The sequence below is a fragment of the Bos taurus genome, chromosome 5 (assembly GCF_002263795.3).
Source record: "Bos taurus isolate L1 Dominette 01449 registration number 42190680 breed Hereford chromosome 5, ARS-UCD2.0, whole genome shotgun sequence".
Classification (NCBI taxonomy): Eukaryota; Metazoa; Chordata; class Mammalia; order Artiodactyla; family Bovidae; genus Bos; species Bos taurus.
The window spans coordinates 112,115,804-112,131,714 of NC_037332.1; the positions used below are offsets into that span (position 1 = coordinate 112,115,804).

At 39.9% G+C, this 15,911-nt stretch overlaps 2 protein-coding genes across 4 annotated transcripts in view; one reads left to right on the forward strand and one right to left on the reverse strand.

Annotated features, from left to right (window-relative positions):
- Positions 1–67: 67 nt before the first annotated feature.
- XPNPEP3 (X-prolyl aminopeptidase 3) overlaps positions 68–15,911 on the forward strand; it is a 43,861-nt gene continuing 28,017 nt past the window's right edge. Inside the window, exons 1-2 of one of the 3 annotated variants that reach the window (XM_005207415.5) lie at positions 68–216; positions 9,180–9,296. In XM_005207415.5, coding sequence (XP_005207472.1) covers positions 153–216; positions 9,180–9,296 — 181 coding nt within the window. In that variant the 5' untranslated portion in view covers positions 68–152. Of the gene's footprint in view, positions 217–9,179; positions 9,297–10,079; positions 10,227–15,911 lie in introns of those variants that run through there. The other 2 variants (NM_001192194.1, XM_005207416.5) reach the window with 2 other exon arrangements.
- Positions 5,203–6,267, reverse strand: DNAJB7 (DnaJ heat shock protein family (Hsp40) member B7). Its single transcript, NM_001099730.2, is given in 1 exon segment — positions 5,203–6,267. A coding segment is annotated over 1 exon segment (915 nt). The 5' UTR covers positions 6,163–6,267; the 3' UTR covers positions 5,203–5,247.

Here is a 15,911-nt window from a genome sequence, read left to right on the forward strand (position 1 = left end):
ATACTGCGCCGCTGTGGGAGGAAAGCCCGGCGAGCGGCGCCGGCCGGAAGGGGAGGGGCGCCTGGCCAGGTTTCCTGGCGACGCATCCCTGCTGGCGACCGCTTCTCCGGCAGGTTTCCTCGTTTCCTTCCTGACGCCTGAGCGTGGCAGTTATGCGTTGGCTATTCTCTGCAACTAGGCTTGTTCCCGCGGTAGCAAGCGCCCGCAGCCTCTCAGGTTAGACTTAACCTCCCACAGTGTCCCCTCCGGAGCTTGCTCTGCGAAGCCTGAGGCGCGCCAAGCGGGATCCAAGTTGGTCTCAGGCGACCCCTGCTTCGGCGGACCCTTCTACCGGGACTTCCACGCCCAAACCCTCTGTGCACTCCTCAAATTTCTTCTCTTCCTCCTACTGCCCCTGACAAAGGGTGGGCCCGGTGTTCTCTGTACCGTTGAGGTATTCTGGGAGTTGAAATGCATGCAGAGAGAAAAGTGTGTGCTGTCTTCCCCGAGGGGCTAAGTCTTGCGGACTCAAGAAACTTGTGTCAGTTATCACACTTGTTCTGGTGACAAGGTGTCTCGCATCAGGTAGCTCTTGTTAGGATAACCTAGTAAGTTTAGGATAACTTAAAATCGTATTTTCGTGTTTTCAAAGAGTTGACGTGAGAGCTGGCTCTCACGAAATGGACGTGAAACGTTAAGTTTAATAATACAAATCCTTTGAGTAGTTCCTCTTGGAAGAGGTAATATTTGGAAATACTCCTGAGGCTTTTTATGTCTGAAAGTTTTGCTTGTAAAGGCAAGGTAGAGTATTCTGGGAATATGGCGGGGGGGGGGGGGAGGATATTTTTACGGTGTATTGTATCGTGAGGAATTAATGCAATAAACATGAAAACTTGATCAGTGAAGGTTGAATCATCTGCCTTTCAGGCAGATCTGCCATTGAATCATATTTTAGTTTTTTGAGGCGATAGATGAATAATGTGTGCATCAGAGCATGTGGTCTGTGACACCAAAACCGTGTCTTGGCATTTATTTATTGTGTTGCTATACTTGAATTTGGACTTCCCTGGTGGCTCAGACGGTAAAGCGTCTGTCTACAATGCGGGAGACCGGGGTTCGATTCTTGGGTCGGGAAGATCCCCTGGCGAAGGAAATGCCAATCTACTCCGGTACTATTGCCTGGAAAATCCCATGGACAGAGGAGCCTGGTAGGCTACAGTGCATGGGGCCACAAAGAGTCGGACACGACTGAGCGACTTCACTTTCATACTTGAATTTATTGATAGTGGGATGGTAATTATAGCAAGACTTACTCCTAACTCTAAAATATGAAAATAAAAAGTAATAATTGTCCAGTGCACAGAACTTGCTCTTTGCTTCTAATAGCTAGGCTGCAGAAATCTGTCCCAAGATCATCGAGAGTAGGTGAATAGATAGGCTGTTAGTCAGTCTTGAACACAAAGGCCATAGCTTATGATTTAGAGCTGGAACCACTGATTTACTTGTGACTTCTCTTTTTTTGTATTTGTTGAGGCTTTGTGTGAAACCTGATTAATCAAGGTTTAGGACAAGGTACTGAATTACACCAGGGCTTCCATGGTGGCTCAGCTGGTAAAGAATCCACCTGCAATGCAGGAGACCTGGGTTCAATCCCTAGGTTGGGAAGATCCCCTGGAAAAGGGAAAGGCCGGCCACCCACTCCAGTATTCTGGCCTGGAGAATTCCGTGGAATGTATAGTACATGGGGTCGCAAAGAGTTGAGCACTACTGAGTGTAGTTTAAGTTTTTAGTTTACTGGATTATACACACTAAGATCTTTGAAAAATGTGTTTATCATTCTTCATTTTGCCTCAGTAGAATAAGTAAATTTAACTACCTCTTCTATTAATATCATAATATACATATATAGGGGAATTCCCTCAGTGTAGAATCTGCCTGCAGTTCATTAGACCTGGGTTCAATCCCCAGGTTGGGAAGATCCCCTGGAGAAGGAAATGGCAACCCACTCCAGTATTCTTGGCCTGGAAAATCCGATGGCCAGAGGAGCCTGGCGGGCTGCAGTCCATGGGGTCTTAAGACCATGGGGTCTCAGTTGACTTAGTGACTAAACCACCACCATACATATATAGGCTTTCTGAATGAATGATCTCATCGGATCTTCACAAGTCCAGTAAGTTAGAGCAAATAGTTTACTGATAGGGAACTGAAACTAACACAGTATCACAAGTAGCAAATCAGGAATGTTTTGTGATTTGCCATATAGTCCTTTTCCTGTTATACTTGTGCTAGGTCTTACTCTAGCTAAGTAGAGTTCTTTGGGAACTTTTTATTGAGCCAGAATAACTTGAGTCAATAACTTTTGAGTTAGGGAGTCATTCTGGACGAATCTCCACTTGCCTAGAGTTACAGTCTAGTCAGATGATAGAGAAGCAACAAATGAGAATATAGCAAAGGATGGTGATTAGAGTCTTGACTCAAGTGACATGGAAGCTCAAGAAAGGCAATATTGTCAAGTGGCCAAGTTGTATCTGACTCTTGGCAACCGGATCTTAATTCCCTAACTGCTCCCTGCAATGGAAGTGTGAAGTCTTAACCACTGGACAGCCAGGCAAGTCCTACTTACAGCTGCCATAGTAGGTCTGTTTAAGTGTGTCAGAGTATGTCACTCTTCTCCTCAGAGCCTCCAGTGGCTTCCTGTCCCAAATGTTATACCGTAGTTTATACTGTTTTCTGGAAGTCATTGCATACTGTGGACTTCTGTCACCTTTCATACTTCACCTACTTGCTCTCAGAAAGGGCCATGCGGATCTCCTCCACGTTCCTCATGCACCTTATACGACATGCTTTAGGGACATTGGACTTGTTAGTCCTGCTACCTGGAATCCTCTGTGACCAGATATCCACATGGCTTACTCCTTCATTTCACTGAGATCTTTTCTCACATGTAACCATCATTTCACCCTGGCTACCTTGGCTGAAATGTCAATGCTCTTGCTCCAAAACTTCTATGTCCTTCCCCTGATTTTTTTTACTTACACCTATGACTAACATATTTTACTTAGTATTTGTTTATTGTCTCTCTCCAGTCTAAGCTCTGTGACAGCTAAGAGTTTTTTGTTTGTTCATTATTGTATCCCAGGTACCTAGGATACTACCTCACAAATAGTGGGTACTCAAAAAATACCATTGAATGAGTGAAAGAATAAAAATACTAGGATGAAAGCAGTGTATTTTGAAAATGAAATAATTACAGGAAGCTAAGAAGTAATTGTGTTGATAATAAATTCATTTAAAGGAAGCCAATATAGTAAAACATTGAGCTTAAACCAGTTGCTCAATATCTGATATATCTGTAACTCTGAAACTCATCTGTTTTTCTTCCATCATAAGCCTAGGTTGCGATGGCTAAAGCTGGTATTTTAGAGTAATGTATTTTTATATCCTGTGTACATACTCAAAAAATTAGAAATAAGTCACTGATGGCCACCCATGCATGATACAGCCACATTGCTCTGAAGAACCCAGGATAAGTCTGGCTTTAAAAAAAAAAAAAATGTGGTAAAATACGTGCATGCATGCTATCCCTTCAGTCGTGTCTGACTCTGCGACCCCACGGACTGTAGCCCACCAGGCCCCTCTGTCCCTAGGATTCTCCAGGCAAGAATACCGGATTGGGTTGCCGTTCTCTTTTCCAGGGGGTCTTCCCCACCCAGGGATCAAACCTGCATCTCTGAGGTCTCCTGCATTGGCAGCTGAGTTCTTTACCACTAGCACCACCTGGGAAGCCCGGTAGCCGGTTAAAAGTCTGTCTGCTGCTGCTGCTGCTAAGTCACTTCAGTCGTGTCCAACTCTTCGCGAGCCCATGGACTGGGCTACCAGGCTCCTCCATCCATGGGATTTTCCAGGCAGGAGTACTGGAGTGGGTTGCCATTGCCTTCTGCATGTAAAATACATGTAACATCAAATTTTCCATGTTAATAACTTTTAAATAAACAGTTGTGAAAAGATCTCCAGAACTTTTTCATCTTGCAAATCTAAATCTGTATCCACTAACAGCGCTTTGTCCTCCTCCCTGCAGCCCCTGGTAACCGTATTTCCACTTTCTATTGCTATGAATTTGACTTTAGATACCTCATATAAGTAGAATCATGATGTCTCAGAGTTCATCCATGTTGTCACATGTGACAAGGTTTCCTTACTTTTTGAGGCTGAATTCAGAATCTGTGTATGCTTATATGTATAAATATTTATCCATCCACCTGTCAATTGACATTTGGACTGGCTCCACCTCTTGGCTTTTGTGAATAAGTGTGCTATGAACATAGGCGTCCAGATATAAGTGTAGCTATTTTTAACTTAAAATGCCTTTATACGTTCATTTTTATAGTGTCTTAAGTTGTGTCTGAAGTGCTCTGTGATCACTGAAAAAAGTCATCTCATTAATAACTATGTAGACTGAACCCATGTGTTTTAATACATTTTTAGCTGCTAATGCTTTATGTGTGTCAGAAGTCTATAAAGTAGCTTTAATTAGGTCAAAGGAATGATTATAGACTTGACTAAAGAAAAGCTTCATAATATATAAGTATGTATGTGATATATATAATATATAAGTATTGTAGGCAGATTCTTTACCATGTGAGCCATAAGGAAAACCCAAGAATACTGGAGTGGGTAGCCTATCCCTTGGGCTTCCCTGGTGGCTCAGAGGTTAAAGCATCTACCTGCAATGCAGGAGACCTGGGTTCGATCCCTGGGTCAGGAAGATCCCCTGGAGAAGGAAATAGCAACCCACTCCAGTATTCTTGCCTGGAGAATCCCATGGACAGAGGAGCCTGTTGGGCCACAGTCCACAGGGTTGCGAAGAGTCGGACACGACTGAGCAACTTCACTCATTCACTCACTCAGCCTATCCCTTCTGCAGCATATCTTCCCAACCCAGGAATCGAACCGGGGTCTCCTGCATTGCAGGTGGATTCTTTACCAACTCAGCTATGAGGGAAGTCCATATAAGCATTTATCTCAAAAACAAAAAGTAAAATAATCGTTGCTGTTTTCTAAACTCTTAATATCACTGTTACCACGATTCATCTTTTTCTAACAAATCTAATCCAAACGACCACTCATCAGATGTCTACAATCCTGCTAAGCACGTTAAAAACATAATCTTAGTGTAGTATTAAACAAATATTATCTACAAGACTAACAGAAACACACACAGAGTTGTGTTCAAATGTTATATGAACATAATGTGTCTGAAGAATCAATTTAACGATTCCTTTTAGTTGACTTCTTCTTCTGTACTTCTTTATGCTTCTTTTTTTTCCTCGTACCACCTTCTTTGAATCCTGCTGAGAAAATAGAGGGATTCCAGTTGCTGGTGACCCAAGTTATACCCTGCTCATCATTGTTTGCATGTTTGGGGCTGCAGGACTTTGGTGAATAATTGTTAAATGACTGTCTTCTCCAACAATATTCTTCAGCAAAGCCCTCTTCATCTGCCACACCATTTAAAAGAAAGGACTTCAACTCACCGTCGTCTTCATCTCTCTCTAGGTCATCCTCAGTAATTCTTTTTGTATTGGTATTTCTGCCATTAACAATCTTACCTGAAGTTGTAACAGTAATGTAGTTGTCCATCCCACTACCATCAAATGCCAGGGAAGAAAATGAATAAAGTCCCTCATGGCCCAGTGAACCAAATGGTGTATATCCTATATCATATGAAGAAAATCTCTCAAAAACTGGGTATTCACTGGATGTAGAGAAAAAGGATCTTGCACCTCTGTTTCTGCTTCCATAGGAGCTCCTTGAATTATTTAAAAGGTCTTCAAGTGAGTCTTCAAAGAAATGAAATGAAAATGGGTCCCTGTCACCAAAAATTTCTTTGAAGACATCATCTGGCTTACGGAATGTGAAGCCATATTCAGAAGAATCGTCGAAATCACTTCCACCTCCACCATTTAATCCTTCTTTGCCATATTTATCGTAAATGTCCCGTTTTTCATCATGTGATAATACCTCATATGCCTCAGCTACTTCTTTGAATTTTCTCTCGGCTTCTTCTTTGTTTTCTGGATTTTTATCTGGGTGCCATTTAAGTGCCACTTTTCGATAAGCCTTTTTAATGTCCTCAGGTGAAGCATGTCTCTCCAATCCTAGAACTTGGTAGTAATCCACCATGTTTTTAACAGATGGTTGGAAAGGGCTGCTCTAGGGAGTGAGAACCGTAGTTTCCTCTCAGCTCAGGCTCTGCTGGTGCTGGTGGTAGAGGCAGTGACTGTAAATAGGCATTTTTACATTGAGGACAATGTTATTACCTTGGACCACTGCTAGGAGACGTTAGGATACTGATTATGTGGCAAGCAGACTTACAAGCTTATGTCAGAGGGCTGCATTGTGGTGTCACTCTGGGCTTGGTGTAGGGACCAGACCTTCTAAATGGAGCTAGTCCAGAGTCAAACCAGACCATCCTTAACCCTCTGGACTGTTTTTCCTATGTTTTCCTAGAAGCCTCAAACAGTGCCCCATAAACCAGCAGAACCTGTTATAGTATGGCCGCAGCATGCCCCTTGCATAATATGACCTCTGGGTTACTGAGCTTTAATAACCTACTTCTTAGTTCTTCCATGTTTTGGTTTGGAAAAATGAAGAATTTGTGAACTCTGAAAAAGTACTCAAGCAGTTGACATACTTATTTCAACCTTAGAAAGTCATTATATTGGTTTCCTGAGACTACCATAACAAATTAACACAAACATGTCTGCTTAAAACAGTAGAGGACTTCCCTGGTGGTCCAGTGGATAGGAATCCCCAGTGCAGGGAACATAGGTTCGATCCCTGGTCCAGGAAGATTCCACATGCAACGGAGCAACTAAGCCCGTGTGCCACAACTGCTGAGCCCAAGCGCTGCAACTACTGAAGCTGCACCTCGAGCCGTGCTCCGCAACGAGAGAAGCCACCCAGTGAGAAGCTCATGCACCACAACAGAGTAGCCCCCGCTCTCCACAGCTGGAGAAAACCCACACACAGCAACGAAGACCCAGCACAACAAAAAATTTTTTTAAATAAATACATTAAAAAAAAAACATAGAAATGCATTGTCTCACAGTTCTGGAGACCAGAAGCTTGACATCATGTGTCAGCAGGGCTCCATTCCTTCCAAAGGCTCTAGGAGGGACTCCATCCTTTACGTCTCAGCTTCTGGTGGCTCTAGGTATTCCTTGGCTTGTGGCCACATCACTCCTATTTCTGCCTCCGTGGTTACATTGCTTCCTTCTCTTCTCTCTCTCCTCCCTCTGCATTTCTCTCGTAAGGACACAGGTCATTGGATTTAGGACTGACCCAGATAATGCAGGATGATCTTTTTTTTTTTTTAGGATGATCTTTTTATCTCAAGTTCCTTAATCTAGTTTTACATCTGCAGAAACCTTTCTTCCAAATTAACAGTCACAAGGTCTGGGGAATTACAGCATAGACATATCTTTTGGGGGCTACCATGCAAAATATTGCAGTGATAAAACCATTTTAGGGCACTGAGACAAACTTTTTTAATGAAACAGGGATTAAAAATAACAATCATAGGAAGAATAGTATTCAGTGAAATTTAAATACATACACTGTCATTCCTACTTGATAATGCCTACTAGAACCTTTAACTCTGTGTAGACTTTCACATTTTGCTATTGGAGTGATTGTATGTATGCAGGGAGATTGTATGGCACTAACTATGTCATTGGGAATTTGGCAGAGAGGACTTACTGAGTGGCAAGGTGGAGGGGAAAGAGCAAAGATTTTGAAGTTAAAACTGAATTTAAATCCTAGCTTTCTAAGTACTGCATGAGAAAGTGGAAGTGTTAGTTGCTCAGTCATGTCTGACTCTTTCTGACTCTGTGGACTAGAGCCTGCAAGGCTCCTCTGTCCATGGAATTCTCCAGGCAAGAATACTGGAATGGGTTACCATTCCCTTCTCCAGGGGATCTTCTTGACCTGGGGATCAAACCCAGGTCTCCTGCATTGCAGGTAGACTATTTATCATATGAGCCAACATTGCCCAAATTACTTCAGAATCTAATTCCTTATTTGTTTTTTATTTTTTTTAAAGCGATAATGCCAACCTCGTGACAGTTAAAAATCTAATTCCTTAGTTTGGTGTACAAAGCCTTTAGGTGTCTGATCCTTATCTTGCCGATATTTTGCTTTCCCTCCAGCAGCAGCACTGACCTGAAACTCTTTTTCCGTCCCTCTTGCCTTAGTAAGCACACACGCACATGTAAGCACGGTGTCTTCTATGCCTTCCCTTTCGTGTCCCATTCATGATACCTTCCACTCCCCTTGTCGCTTTCACTTGACCAGTTCCTGCTCAGAGTAGGCGGCACCTACTTCTGCAGCCCCACAGGAGCACCGATTGTGTGCTGCTCTGTTCCCCAGAGCTCTGTGTCCTGTCTTTGTCACCGAGACAGCATTGTTTTAGTCTTGTGCTCTCAGAAACCTTGTGTATGAATCCACCACTGTGCTCACCATGTGGCATTGCTCTGTCTCACATCCACTAGACTATATATTCTTTTAAGACCAGGGCAGATAGTCTTATGTTATTCTTGTGTTTTTTCCAGCATGTGCCAGTCACACACTTAATAGATCTCATTGAATACTAGAGTATTGAACTCTAGTATTCAGTACTGGTATTGAAGGTTACTAGCTTCTTGTGTACTAACTGTGATTAAGCATTTTTCATACATTATTTCTTCTAGCTCTAACATTCCAAGATTAAATGAGAGTATGTGCATATTTCCCCAGACTTCACATATTCTCAGTAAAAACATTCACTTTTTCTAAATTTTAGGGCACAGCGTAACACTACTTCAATGAAATGCTTCCTACCCCTTCCCCTGCTTTTGTCTGTTTTTTTTCTTCTGTTCCCTTAGCTCCTTATTCATATGCTAATCATACTGTGGGTATGTATGCCTCTATTATGTAATAGTAGACCAAAGTCACTCAAGGTAAAAAGAGTCTTATTTCTATATCCCTGAGGCCCAACACAGGCTCTGGCTGGCTCAGAGGAAGAGCCATGCAAATATTGAAGGAGATACCGATTTGCATTTTTCTAAAGCAACCTACTGCTGGAGCCAGATAAATGTGTATGTACTGTGAGGACTAGCTAGATGCACTGTTCCATTTCATCGTCCTTATTTTTCCTTCAGGATGCTTGTCATGTTCTCGGCGAAGATACTCCCTGCAGCCCATCCCAGAGAGGAGGATTCCAAACCGATACTTAGGCCAGCCCAGCCCCTTTACACACCCACACCTCCTCAGACCAGGTAAGGCCTTTGACCTGTAATGACCGTCTCTCTCTTCAGATGCTTTGTCTAGAACCGTGCCATCCAGTAGAATTTTTTAATGTAAATTTAAATAGCTGTAGGGCTAATAGTACTGTTTAGACAGCACCATCTAGGGGAATAAATAGGATTAGGCTAAAATTCAAAAGTATCAGTGAAAAAAATATGTATTTCAAGATGTTTTTAAAGAAATGTTTCCTAAAACATGATTTCTAGAACTGTGTTCTGACTATCGATTCATTGTGAACTGTATTAAAGACATGTTAGGAAACATTTTTCTTGAAAACATGAAATGCTCATTTCAGTATTAACAAAAATATTTCTATAGAGACTACACAAGATTTACAGATGTGATTGTCCCAGCTTTGAGAGGTGATAACGATGATAAAGATGATGCAAAAAGTTGATAAAAGTTTACTTCACTAATTTTTATAAATTGGTAAAGGTTTACCTCACTGATTTTTTTTCTACTTTAAGATTCCAATATTGCTGCTAGAAGATATGTCATTCTATTGTTCAAATTCATACCTAAGGTTTCTTTGTGTTGTTTTTTCAAAGAGACAGTTAAGTGATGAACTATGATGAATGAATATCATCCCAAAGAAGTAGGTAGGATGAAACCAAATGCTTTGTAGAAAATGCAGTCAGGTTTTCCCAGGCTTCTGCCATGGGAAGTTAAATCTGTATTTACTGTGTAAGCCTAGATTATTAACACGGTCTGAATTGCCTTTGGAAATATGTTGCTCTTTCACTATCTCCACTCAGTGAATGATACCAGTGTGTCTGTCAGTGAGGGCTTCCTGTTGCTGATCTTCATCAGACTAGAGTACCTGCTGCGAAGTCGGCTGAGACTCAGGAAATGCAGCTCACCACTGAAACACACAAGAAATCAGAGTTTTTCAAAGCTGTAAGGTAAGCTTTGTAGCAGTACAGTTGGTGCTGATTTAAATATTTCTCTATCCAGTCAACCTGCCTGTAGCTTCAGTTTGATATTAAGTTTTACCAGCTTTGAAAATTACTGATTTCTCGTGGTGAGATACTTTTACATGGTGAGCTGCATTTTCCAGGTCTTGAAACTAGTAATCATCCTCAGGGTGATGGCCTCTGTGTCTAGACTGTTAATTCTGTTACGTGCACGGTAACCATGTAAAAAGTGGGTATGAGTAAGCATACACATACAAGTTCATATGTTCACATATACTATGGGGAGAGAGGAATGCACGTCCTAATCGTTATCCTCCTGGACAGTAAGGATTGGTGTAAGTGAGAAGGGATAGACGTGGATGGAATTTGAAAGAACTGTCATTGTGAAAGAAGCCATCACATACAATTTCCAAGTATTCATCACTTATCTTGCACCATGTAGAGATGCAGAACTTATCAAAGTGTTCAAATAACTGTGGGGTGTAGGAAAAGTCAGTTATTAAGAAAAATTAAAAGACATGCAATCCTTTTTTTTAAATCTCTTATAGACCTAAAGTCAGTTTGTTAGTTTGAAATATAAAATTATGTTTCTATGATATGTTTTGCTCCCAAAGGTTTCATGTTTGGCATGTTTTCCCAATACTTGCCAGTACTTTAAACTTTTGGAAAACATCTCAGTCATTTTCCTAATTATTATACAAGTTCTACATATATTATAGGCAAATTAAAGAATACAGATAAGCATAATTTTTTTTAAAAATTACTCATAATTCCACCATTTAGAGAAAACAACTATTGAGATTTTAGTGCTTTCTTTTTCTAGACTTATTTCTTACATCGAATTGTGTGTGCATGTATACACACTCTCTATACTGATCAATTATTTCCTTAAAATAAATTCTTAGTGGGACTTCCCAGGCAGTCCAATGATTAGGACTCAGTACTTCACTCGGTGGCCCAGGTTCAGTCCCTGGTCGGGGAATTAAGATTCCACAAGCCATGTGGCAAAAAAAGAAAAACCCCAAATTCTTAGAAGTGAAATTACTGGATCAACACCTGAATTTTGAATTTCCCTGGATTTCTTTTGGCCATACCTATGCATTTCCCGAAGCAACAGTAACTTGGAAGATATCAGCAGAAAGACATAGGAGATAAAGGAGTTCTGTGTTGGCTGTGCTTACTACTGCTTTAGATGGAAATAAAGAGTCAGATTCACTCCCCTAAGTCCTCTCAGTGATTTTTAAAACTTGTCCTTTGCTTAAAGAAGTCTGAGCATTATAGGCTATTTCTTCTTTTTATGACATTGCCATCTCTGTGTTAAGAACCATGTATGTAGAGACAGAAATGTCAGTTCATCCTCCTTGATCATTAACATGCCTTCTACTTAGTATCTATCACCAAGAAGAAAAGGGATTCCATGAAGGAAGGCAAGCATTCTGAGCTAAATACCATTATGAACCATGAGTCTACTTTTACAGTATCTGTATGGGAAAGACACTTAGTTCCTTGACATTGCAAGGTGTGCAGCTTCATCAACAGTTCCCTTCCAGAGGATAGGAAAAATTAGTGTCTAATTAAGTATTATTTCCAAAACCTATATTTATGTTCCTAAGCAAAATTAATTTTGGAATATGTGATATAGTTTGGAGCTTAAAAAGGGGTTATTCAAAGAGTTGGGCTTATCAGAATGACTTGTCTGACCTATGCAGAACCACTTCTTGGTTTTCTTTCAACTACAGCAATGACTAAATTCACTGGAACATAATCAGAACACAACTGTGTGGCCCAGAATTTGAGGGAATGCCTTTACCATGAACTTTTTTGTCCCTTATCATCAAATAATGGCTAAGACTGTACGGTTATTGTTAAGTGTAATATTTAAAATGATGAAAAGAAAGGTTCTAGAGTGGATTATACATAATCATTCCCCAATCTTCTTCACTTGAAAGTTTCAAAACCAGTTAGTTATCATCTTTAGTGATAGTTTAGTTGTAGTTCTGCCTTAAGCAAGGGGTGTATTTTTTTTTTTAAGTTTTGTTAAACATGATTGACTTTAATAGTATCTAAAAGATCAAGATTTATTTCAGTGGGGTGAGATTTTTATACTATTATAGATACTACAGAAACACCTTGTGCATATTTCTTGTCCATATCAAGAAATTCTCTGGGGTAAAGATTAGCATGAATCTACCCCAGGAAAGGATTGGAAATCTCCTAAGAACTGAATAATAAAAGTCTCCTGAATGACTCGAAACTCATTCTTGTCATTGTGCAAGAAAGCCAGATAATTTGGGGCTTTCATGTAAAAACAATTACTTTTATAAAGATAATGATTGTCCATATACCTACATACAACAATATAACTCATACCCCATTCAAGATATAGAACATTGCCATCAACCTAGAAGGTCCTCGCATACCCTTCTAGTCAATCCCACCTCCATCCTTAACCACTGGCCTCGTTTCTATCAGCATGCTTGTTTTGTCTGTTCTTGAGTATTGTGGAAGTGAAGTCATACAGTATGAACCCTTTTTCTCTAGCTTGTTTTGCTCAGTATATGCAAATAAAATCCATTTAGAGATTTTTTTCAATTATTTGGTCATTTCATTTTTTCAGAGATATCTGTGTTTTATGTTGTAAAGGAAATGTTTGTTAACTTTTTCTTTATCCTCGTTTTCCAACTATATAGTCATAGATCATTTTATGCACTTCTTTCTTATTACACAATAAAAGCTACCTAATACTAAACAAAATTCAGGGACACTTCTTCAAATCAGACCATGTTAAAATCTTAACCTAGGGACTTCCCTGGCAGTTCAGTGGTTAAGACTCCTCTCTTCCACTGCAGGGGGCACAGGTAGGGGAACTAAGAACTCACATGCCACAAGGCACAACCAGAAAAGAAAAAAATCCTAAGCTAGTTAGTTTCAGGAAGTAATTAAAATACATACCTAGATTGTAGCAAAGACTTGCATCTTTCCATCCATATTCAGTCTTCATAAAACTCCTCTCTGGGTTTTCTGCCTGGCTGATAAAATATGAAGAACATTTTTCTTGTTGTCTTCAGAGGCCCAGTTCTCGATATCCTGGAAGAGCTTTTCTTCTTGGCAGCCGACTCTCGAGATTGATTATGAGACTTTGCTATTTAGAGTCCAGATTGTGACATCTAGGCACTTGATTGACTAAATAAGCTTGTTCGAGTAGCCCCTCTATCCTTAATTGACTTCAAGTGACAAAATACTGACTGTGCCTTTTAATACTTTACAGTTTGATGAAATTACCCATAAAGTCTATTCAGATACAATTTTATCTGAAGAAATTCAGGCTACATTGACTATAATGGTTAGTTCTATGACCAAAGGTCATAATAACTGTCAGGTTTACCTGTAGAGTTAAAGTTCATTGCTTTATCACACTTTTACCCCTCCTTCAATTGATAAGAAAAGGTATGTTTTTCCTTGGATACTTTTTCTGTTGTGACCAAGAGTTCCTTAAAATTTCAGAAGTTTAGAAGCATTTAGTTAATAGTCACTCTATAGTGTTTATAATTAGTAAGCTTGGGGAAATGTAGCCAGTGTTTTAAATATTTCTCATATAATCATTTGTATGAAATTACATTCAGCAATAGTGAATGCTTAAAGAATGTGAAAGATGGTTTTGCAGTCCTGCTTTGATTTTTAAATAATTTTTATCTTTTTTCAGAAGTTACTTCCTAATACGCTATGTGTATACTGTTATTAATGAAAATGAGATAAGACGTTCATTAATTAAGATCATTAATACTGTGAGTTTTCTTTCAAAAATTTTTTTAAAAACACAAAATGAATTGATTTTTTAAGTTTAGTTTTATTACATGGACTAAGGCTATGAAATAACCAAAAGTGAAGCACAGGAAAGGGACAAAAGTAAAACAAAAAAAGGAAAAGTTGGATAATTCACTTGTTATAAGCAGCCTCTGCTTTTAGAAAAGAGTATGTGCTGTTTGTGGTAAACTGGGTAATTTCCAATATTGAGTAACAGCAACAGAATTAACATGAATAATTATCAGGGAGATGAATAGTTAAGCTATTCTTAGGCTCTGGTACAAAGTTCAGTATTCTGCGGTGGAGCCCTAGGGTACTTTTAGCCAGCTTAATCCTGAGAGAAAGAAATGTGCTATGAACTCTTCTAGGACCAGCTCTGTTGCTTTCCCAATTCAAATTGTCACAAGACCCCTCATTTATCTATCCTGTTTCTCCCCAATTTCGTTAATAAAAATGTCAGTGTTTCTATTGTAGGTAAATAAAAGTTAAAAATTATTAATGGGATACAGCTACAGGTAGAACAACTAGACACTCCCCAAGTAAGCAGAAACAACTGAGCTGCACGTACTGGACATGAGTACTGACTGGGAAAACTCGAAGAACTTTGATCCACCAGTTTCTCTCCTGGGGCTGTCCCACAGAAATCAAAGCACCAGTGTGCGTAGCGCATGAAGGCACCCTATGGATAAGTATAAAGATATTTATTATGATAGCAGAAAGTTATATAAATGCCCAGCAGTAGGGAAATTAATCAGGAAATTATGATACAGTGCCCCCAAGAAATAATATGGAGACATCAAGCAGAATGAGTTGAAGTTATGCCAGATGAGTTGGTGGGAGGGATTTCTATGAGGTATTGTTGTGTTAGAAAAGCAATATGAAGAAAAGACTGTGTGGTGTCCCATTTTTGTAAAACACTAGGGACTCATAAAACCCTGAATGCAGGTAATATGTATGCGTTTATATGAATATTGAGAAAAATAGGAAAGGATATGATGTTGTTGTTCAGTCACTAAGTCCTGTTGTTGTTGTTTAGTTACTAAGTCATGTCTGACTCTTGGTGATCCCCTGGACTGTAGCAGGCCAGGCTCCTCTGTCCTCCACTATCTCCCGGAGTTTGCTCAGATTCATGTCCATAATTGTCTCCGCTCTTCTCCAATAGCATCTTTCACACCTTCCAACCTGGGGGGGGGGGGCTCATCTTCCAGTGTCGTATCTTTTTAAAAAGCCTTTTCATACTGTTCATGGGGTTCTCACAGCAAGAATACTGGAGCGACTTGCCATTCCCTTCTCCAATAAACCATGTTTTGTCAGAGCTCTTCATTATGACCGTCTATCTTGGCTAGCCCTGCACAACATGGCTCATAGCTTCATTGAGTTATATAAGTTCCTTCCCCCATGACAAGGCTGTGATCCATAAAGGGGAAGTTTACTTACTAGAATACAAACCATGGGGGTGGCTCTAATGTGGGTAGAAGGAGGGAAGGGGAGTGAGGGCTCAAATAATGAAGAAATGGTGGGGGGGAGTATGGTGTGAGTACATTTATATACAACTATAAGATGTATATATGGAAAAGAAATAGTTAATTTTTTAAAAAGTAGATCAAAGGAACAAATGAGCATGAACAGGGTTAGTTAAGAAAGTGTTTTGAATGAGAAGGGTCTAAAAGCAAACATCTTGAGCTTCAAGTCTTGGAGTGGAATTGCTTTGGAAGAAGAAATTTTAGAAAAGGGGCACATTGTAAGCAAGGTAATAGGGAAAGAACAAGTTGGACTTGAGACTTAGAAGTAATTAATTTCACAATAATTGGAGGAATACTAAGAAAAAAGTTTAAGTCTCCAAAGACCACATATTGTGTATTTTCATTT